At 36.2% G+C, this 8,655-nt stretch overlaps 1 protein-coding gene across 1 annotated transcript; it reads left to right on the top strand.

The window, feature by feature from the left end:
• Positions 1-386: 386 nt before the first annotated feature.
• Positions 387-7,942, top strand: LOC148905843 (uncharacterized). The gene is made up of 3 exons (XM_089038618.1): positions 387-474; positions 880-921; positions 4,386-7,942. The coding sequence occupies exon 3, from the start codon at positions 4,392-4,394 to the stop codon at positions 7,224-7,226; it is 2,835 nt and encodes a 944-aa protein (XP_088894744.1). The 5' UTR covers positions 387-474; positions 880-921; positions 4,386-4,391; the 3' UTR covers positions 7,227-7,942.
• The last annotated feature ends 713 nt before the right edge of the window (positions 7,943-8,655 follow it).

The following is an 8,655-nucleotide window of genomic DNA, read 5'->3' as shown; positions in this document are numbered from 1 at the left end:
ATTTTCATCTCATCCACACGTTTCTTTTAAAACAGAGATCATTTTATTATCAGCTTTGAGAAATTTAAGTGCCTTATATATAGAATGCTAGAAAATGTGGAAGTATACCATCGGACTTCAACAATTTTACGCGGGAAATTAACCAAGTCAGTATCTTCAATAGCTGCATTTACCAGATACTTCAAAGCCTGAGCACTAGACCAAAACGAACACTTTTCATTTACAAAATGCCATGCAAAATGAACAAGTTTAAAGAATTTCTCTATTTTAAAGAATTTTTCAACCTATCTGTCATAAGTTTTCAACAAATGTACCGGAAACGGAAAGAAAAACGCAAGATTTTGGCGCCAAAATTAATTTGCGCATGCTCAGTACGGAGTCCGAGACGCGAAGGAACCGATCTGCACAAGACGGACTTCTGTGAGGAGTTGTGTTGTTATTTGTCTCTTGTTTTCTTCGTGACTTGAAGACGAGGTATGTTTTATTTCATTGAAAAGCAAATCGAAGTTTGAAAGGTTAATTAAGGAGTTAATTAATAGTTTAAAGACGGCGTAGGTGAAGTAAATAATAGTAAAGTATGAAGGGCAGCGTGGTTTCATTTGTACACGACCGTACCGAAGTGCAGGGTGAAAAGGTTTTAAACATTCGGGTCTATTTTTTATTATGAATTGATAGTCAATACATACTCTAGTTTAAGACTTCCACCAAAAGGTCTTTAGATTAGTTGGAAATTTTCAAAGAAAATAACTAAAGTTTTGAATTTCAAGCATTTCTCTGTCATCGTCAATTCAAACAAAATGGAAAATATGTTTAAATGCTTTTGTTATATTTAATTAGGGTTTGTTATCATTGACATTATATGCTTGTTTTACTTGTCAGATTACTGCAAGATTCAAACCATCAGCTCCCTGAACTTAAGAGGTACGGGGCAGGCACGGAGGCCTGGAGCTACAGTGGGGAGGGTCATCAGTAAACGTAGAGGGGTATAAACCTTTTTATTTTGACTAAAGCAAAAGGGATGGCTGACTTAATTAGAGGGTTATGAATTTCTTACTAAGTGAAAGGGGAATTGCTACAACCGCTCTCAAAAACTTTACTGAAAATTCCCCAGTCCTCCCCCAATGAAAATTGTACATTCCCTTAGTTTCAAATCCTTAAAAATGTAAATTGTGGGTTAAAAATTCTGAATTTTCAGGGATAAAACTTTAGAAGTTTTTTCTGTAATGACTGTTATGAAAAGGTGTACCTGACTGACATTCTGAATATCACTCCTTTAATGAAGTTTCTTTGTTCTGACAAAGGACTATTATCCAAAGTTCCCCATTTAAAACTTCAGGTTATCATACCTTTTTTATTGCATGGTGCTCAAGTTACAGGTAGTACTTAAAGTGACTGCCTACTTTTTGAAAAAATATTAAGCTTTTTTTAAAACTTCGATTTTCCGAATTGAAATTTAATGCTGATTCCAAATCTGGTAAGAAAAATTGGTGTCCCGAGCTTGTTTTTGAGATAATCAGCATGGAATACAAGCCTACGCATGACCTTTTAGAGCAAAAATTGCGCCACCAGAAGTGATTAGAAAAAATTAAGATTCATAAGATAATAGTTATTTGCAGACTCTACTATCCCATTCACACCAAGGCTTAAACATGTTTTAAAGTGGTTTAACTAAACAGGTTTGAAAAACTATCTACAAACACTGCACAATCTTTGGTAAAATAATTCATGTAAGCTATCTTTTTATCTTGCTCTGACAATATTTTAGAAAGTTTCATTATATTGTAGCTTTCTAGTTTCTCATTTTTTTCCCCAATGAAAACACAGTTTAACTAAACACGCTTAGGTATGAATGGGGTATATGATTGCACAAATGAAGGCTAGTCAGTCATTCTACAATAATACGAGGATATTTTCGACAAAAAGGCAAAGAGATACATTGATTTGTCATATTGTAATTTCGGTGCTCTTAAAAAGTCGAACAAAATTCTCTACAAAAATCTATATTGTCATGTGTTAGAATATTTAACTTTTTCTAAAATGTTGATATAACCTAGTTTTTTAGGAGTTTATTCAAATAAGCTATTGATAAATAGAGTCCTGTGCCAAATGTGAGGGTTTTGCCCTGTTGAAGCTCAAAATGCGTATGGTTTTTCAATAAAATCTTGTAGATTTTTCAGTGGTTTTTGAGCACGCGCACATTGTGGGCTCAAATCAAGCGTTTAAAACTAGGCCTAATATAGAAAAAATCCATTATGAAGTTTTTGAATTACGAGGATTAATGCTGATTTCAAAACTGGAAAGGAAAAAGGGTGCCTTTGGTTGTTTTCAAGATATTAATGATTGAGCATGAGGATATTAACAACTTTTTGAAGAAAAGGAAACTAAAACCAACTACTTACCAAAAAAGTCCTAATATCAAGCTCTCATTATTTTTTCAGGAAACCTTAAACATCCTTTTACAAATAAGTTTAAAAAAAATTAACGTGGTCAAAATTAATTTTTATTGTTCCTGTGCTTGACAATTTTTGTCTAAAACAATACTTGTCACTTTTTCATTGAAAACAAGACCCTGCTGGCAGGGTAAGCTGGGATACCTGGAGGACCTGGAGGGCCTGGTTTCAACATGCATGGAGTATTTAGTTTGTTGAGCTTCCAAAACTACTGATAAAGTATTTCGTGACGCCTCGAAGTAATGATAAACCAGACCCTGGTTGGGACGGTTTACTAGTATCAGAGTGTCTAAGAATCTAAACGAGAAGTAAAAATAAGTTGCAAAATTTCGAATGACAGTGTGGAAAACCGTTTGTAGGCAGAGTGTTTATTGCCATATACTCATCAAAGTCAATCTGGAACTCCAATTCCAGTTCCGGGTTCCGGATTTTGGCATACATAATTAGCTATGTTGTGCAACGACATCTCAAAAGCATGCATATTCGCACGGCTCGCTTTAAAATCAAAATGCTTTGTTTAAAATGTAAATATAGGCTAATATTTGCTCAAAACCTCTCTCATAATTGCTTTACATTTTATAATTTATCGATATTTTTTAATGAATTGCCATTTTTTTTGAAGAAAAATTGAAGAGATCATAATGCTTCGAACGACAAAGATCAAACCCTGGAATGTGCATGGCATAGCAAATTATTCATATTTCATTTCTTAAATCAAATAGGATCTTAAAATGAATATTGCTATGTACCTCATGTTCCTTTGTGAGTAGACTTTGAAGCCAAAACAGTTAATATAAATACATAAATATAGGTTATATATAAGACTATATTGTCAATTTCATAAGATTAACAAGTCATGCTGAATGAATTTGTTTAATATACGATCCCTTATCGTAATTCTGACTCTTGAAACCCTGTTCTCCTCATCAATCTTCGCTTGTTTGTGCATAAAATACTGTTTGAGTAGATGAATCAGGAATAGTTAACCAAAACACAAGCTTTTGCCTGTGAAGTTCATTGAAAATTCTTAGAAATAATCCTTCGAAATCCTCGCTATCTTCTCCTTGTTTAGGAAATTCATAAATTAATATTTCTAGTTTGGCTGTCTTGAATTATGGCAGTCAACGAAATAGAGCATGCGTAGACATAAACCTGTGCCACGTGATCTACTAGCTCCGCCCTCTCATAATCGTTTGACAGCATAGTGACATTGATTGACATTTGGTACATGATAATTGATTGGACTATAGACGGGAACCCTATAGCAGATACCCGCAAAGGTCTATTGGGTAAGTTCCTGAAGACCCCTGGGTAACTATTGCGCAACTTTGCCATTTTGTCGAGGAGAAAAATACAAAACAAAAAACAAAGGCATTTTATATCTGGTATACCACAGGTATCCCAGCAAAAAAACCTCTTGCAAAAGTTTCTTTTTTATGTACTTTTTCAGAAATTCAGAAAAAAATATAGATTCCTGTGCCAAAATTGAGGCTTTTCCCCAGTTAAAATTCCAAATGCATGATGTTCAGGACTCAATACAAGTGGTTACACTTAGTGATTTTTGTATTCATGCACATTGTGGGCTCAAATTTTGCATTCCTGTGTCATGCAATGTGATATAATTGCCTGTATTATGACAGCCTGGAGGGGTACTCTTGGTCCAAGTGGTAGGGGTGATTGGTGGTTGGCTTTGAAAACAAACCTCTAAAGGTATGCATAAATTAAAAGAGCTGTTGAAGCCATGTTGTTTTCAATCTCTAAAGGGTAAATAACTGACTTTTGTATTGAAACCTAGAAGGTTCGCACAGGAAATATATATTTTCAACCCTAAAAGGACTGCACACCTAGTTACCACTTGGACAAAGGGAGTACCCCCCCCCCCCCCAAAACAACCAAGGTGTGACATTTCTGATAACTTATTTATTTTGATTTTAGGCAGCCATGTATGCTATTCCAAAAAGAAGAAAGCTTTATCTTTATAAAGCAAACTCTGATGAAGAAAACACTGATGAAGAAAATTCTAATGAAGAAAGCACTGATGAAAAAAGCTCCAATGTAGAAAACACTGATGAAGAAAATTCTGATGAAGAAAGCACTGATGGAAAAAGCTCCAATGTAGAAAACACTGATGAAGAAAATTCAAATGAAAACTCTGATGAGGAAAATTCTGATTCTGAAAATGAAGAAATTGACATCGCACATCGTGATTCTGAGCTAAAAAAGGATCTGCTAAAAGTACTCACAAAAATCCATGAAGAGAAGCCATCTGAGTTTGCAGTTGGCAATACAAATGATGAACTTTCTACATCCCCTGGTATTAAGATTTCAGGCTATGGTACAGTTAGTTTACCTGTTACAGTGATGACAGTGGAACATCTCAGAAACCATTTCAATCAGGCACCGTATGGCCTTGGTGAGGAAACATTGATTGACAAGGCAGTCAGGGACTCTTGGCAGCTTGACCCTGAGAAATTTGAGATCACTAATCCAAAATTTAATGCTGGTGTTGAAAAACTTGTCAAAGAAATCCAAAGTGAACTTGACTGCTCAGATCAAAAAGTAACCTCGCACCTTTACAAACTGCTGTTGTATGAACCAGGTGGTCATTTCAAACCTCATCGAGACACAGAAAAACACCCAGGCATGTTTGCAACCCTCATCATTCAAGTTCCTTCCATCTTCACTGGGGGAGATCTGGTCATAAAACATGGTGCAAGAGAGAAAAGGATCGAATTTGGTGCTCCAGAATCTGAATTCTCCTGCATGTATGCTGCCCACTATGCAGACTGTGAACATGAACTGACTGAGATCACATCTGGTTACCGCATGGCACTAGTGTACTCCCTGTGTTGGGATGGTAATGGTGTAGTTCCTAGTTCTCCTGATATCCCAGTTAACAAGCTGGCTAGCTTACTGAAACAGCTTGATCAAGTCTTGCCTCATCCTTGTATGATAGCTTGGGCACTAGATCATCACTACTCAGAAAAGTCTTTACTTGACAAGGGGGTACAAGCTCTTAAAGGAGGTGACAAGCTCATATATTCAGCTGTGCAAGGTGCTAATGCTATACTGGAGGAGGATAAGGAGTTAGATTTCTTTATTGTGAATGCAAAGAGAATAGATAATTTGTATGGGTCCTGTGTCAACGAATATGATGGATGGTATGGTAGATATCAGAGAAGAAATTGTGGCTTGGGAGATTGTTTTGAAAATAATGGTGATTGTGAAACAGAATACGAATTCAAGGTCTTTGGTACTGATGGAAAGCTATTGGAAAATCTAGTTGGTTTCAGATTGAATAAGAAGAAATGTGTTTTGAATGTTGGTGGAGATAATAATGAGTTTTGGGGTAAGTGTAATGAAGGGGAATGTAGTGGGCCATCTGGAAATGAAGGCGCATCAAAGACCAACTGGTATCGACGTTATGTCCTCGTTATATTTCCAAAAGAGAATGCCATCAAGGTATTGTACAATAATGATTTGAAATCTGCTATAGATTATCTGACAAAGCAACTAGATAGTGAAGATGTATCATCAGTCAGAAAACTAGCCAATGACATTGTTGAACTTTGTGTGGAAAAAAAGAAGAGGTTTTGTGAATGTAAAAAGAGTGTCCTTGCCATACTAAGGCTGATTTTGAGGATGAAGGAGTTGGAGTTTGCAAAGAGGATTCTCCCTTTGCTATCTGAGCCACTTGTCACTTACTGGCGGTCATCAGGATTCATGGCTTCTTGGCGTTCACAACAATGCAAAGCTGCCTTTGGTATCCCATCAGAGGAAATGATCAGTGTATTGAAAGACCTCATTTCTTCATTCACTTGGCAGAAGTTGAGTGATCCACTGACAAGATTGATTGAGTTATGTCCTCCACAACATTACGAACATGCAACTATGTTCCTAGAACAATGTCCTGATGATGTGCCCAAAGAGATGCTCCTTGCCTCTATGGTTGAAAAAGCTGTGACCTTTGGTGGATTGGAAAATAAACTAACAGATGAAAGCCTTATGGCAATTGGTGGTATTATTCTCAATCATCCCAAGTCCTGCTCTAAATTTATAAAGCCATTTCTTGACTTCCAGAAATTCCAGGATCTTCAGATGTTGACTAATTTGCTGTCATTTTTGACAAAGAACAATAACAAAGACATAAAAGAGAATAAACTATATCAGATGACCTTTGCAAAATTTTCTGAAAAGATGTGCAAGATATCTTGTGATAGTAGTGTAACCTCAGCTTTGGAGGCTGATGCCATTGTGAAGGGTGCGGAGTTGCTTGTGAAAATGCGAGAAAACATGCTCCTTGAGAAGCTTGTTGATGACATTCTACAGAATCCCAATGCACATTTGTTACAGAAGCTACTTGCAAGTAGTTTGTCTCAATCAGCCAATGTATGTGAACCAGTCAAGCGTCTTATGGTAGCACGTATTAACCAACTCTTACCTGTTGTTCAGACTGGTAAGCCTAAAATGAATTGGTGTCAGCCAACAGCAGTCATACCAGGTCATCCTGAAGTCCAAGCATTCCTGCGAGGTCCAGAGAAGAGCTTTGTGTATCATAGGTTCACTGGTAAAGGCGAAGCCACGAAGTTTAAGAGAGATTACTTCTGTGCTAGAAGAGATGCTGTAATTAATGTGATAGGATGTCGCAGTAATACAGTAGTTGAGATCACTAAAATACCAGCCAAGGCCCAACATGAGGAAGATGTAAGAAATTACAATAAAGACTGTGAAGAGTTACAGAGGCTACAGGCTAAGCTTGGTGTGAAATGTGAATAACATGGGCAATCCTCACTCCTAGGCCTTTTGTAAGTACATCCATTTTACTAGTATATTGCTGTTAGCATTGTATATTGTGGAACCAAAAGTGTAAATCAGGATTGAAGTGAAAAGACTGTCCATGCTTTGCCTAAATAGCATAGCAGGGGACCCAGACTACTAACAATAATAATTAATAATAATAATGACACAAGTTTTGTAGTGGCTTTTGAGTACTGGAGGTTATTTTGAATAACTGCTTACAATATTCCGTTACTGTTTGGTATGTGTGCAGGAATTGTTGACTTTCCCTATTATGGAAGTCTGCCTTATGGTTTCATTTTGTAGAACTGTCATGACAAACGTTTTTTCAGTTGTTGTTTTTTTTTTCACTTGTTTTCTCTGCTTAATAAATAGACGTTTCGATCCCTGATAAAGGATCTTCTTCAGTATAGAAATGTTTACATGTGCACAGCATATTGAATTAGGTAGCGCATGCTGTTTGATCTCATTAGCGTTCTATATATTTCTGAAATCTTTACGCATCTGTTCTTCATTTTGTCATCTTCCGTTGTGTACAAGACTTCCAGAGAAGACAAGTAAAAAAATTCATAAACATTACTCCTGACTGCAATTTCAGGATGCCATAATGAGCTGTTCACATTCAAATTGCAAGGTTAAGCTTTAAACAATCAAAGAGAGAAATTCCTTACTTAGACAGAATGTTCATTTTTTTAAGCTGCTAATAAAATAGGAATATTTTGTTGTATCCAGTGATGTTTGCTTGTATGGGAACCACATTTGTAAGTGCACACATTTAAAATTGCCCATTTAAGAATATGCAGCTTTACTTCCTGTGTGTATGATGGGAAACTCTAAGAAAAGGGTACGCTCCCTCCCCCCTCCCAAACTTTAAACAAAAACAAAAAAACCTCTGTAAATGCTTGAAACCCTTGCACAAATCTGAAAGATCTATGTGACATAGTAAACAGACCTAAAACAGATAGAGTGCACGCACTAAAACCATGAACATTAAATAGTACTAATTAGTACTATTTCATACAGAATCCTTTGTTTTCTATTGTTTAATTATCACTATTTAGTGCTAAAAATTAGTATTTGTTTCACGGATTTAGTGGTAGCACTCTATTTTGGGAAGTGCAAAATTTTCTATGCTTTCATAATTACCAGTAATAGTTGTCTGTTGTGTGCAAAAAGAAATCTGTGACTTGTGAGGTGGGTTTCTTAGGTCAGTAGCTTTGTCTTTATTTGGATGTCAGCCAACTTCCAGCAGTCTTGTAACATAAGCTTTATTTTAGCAGGTCTATGAGTAATATAAAGCACTTGCGGATTGTTAGGATACTCTAGAGGTGTTGAGAAGCACTTTGTCAACCTCTGCATGCTTTATATTCGCACAAAGTATACATGCTCATTTTCTACCTCTTGTTTA

The sequence above is a fragment of the Actinia tenebrosa genome, unplaced genomic scaffold (genome assembly GCF_029948245.1).
Source record: "Actinia tenebrosa isolate PJP-AT-01 unplaced genomic scaffold, QUT_ActTen_1.0 PGA_scaffold6__47_contigs__length_16458017, whole genome shotgun sequence".
NCBI lineage: Eukaryota > Metazoa > Cnidaria > Anthozoa > Actiniaria > Actiniidae > Actinia > Actinia tenebrosa.
The sequence above is the reverse complement of the archived record's forward strand: the minus strand, read 5'-3'. Positions and strand labels throughout refer to the sequence as shown.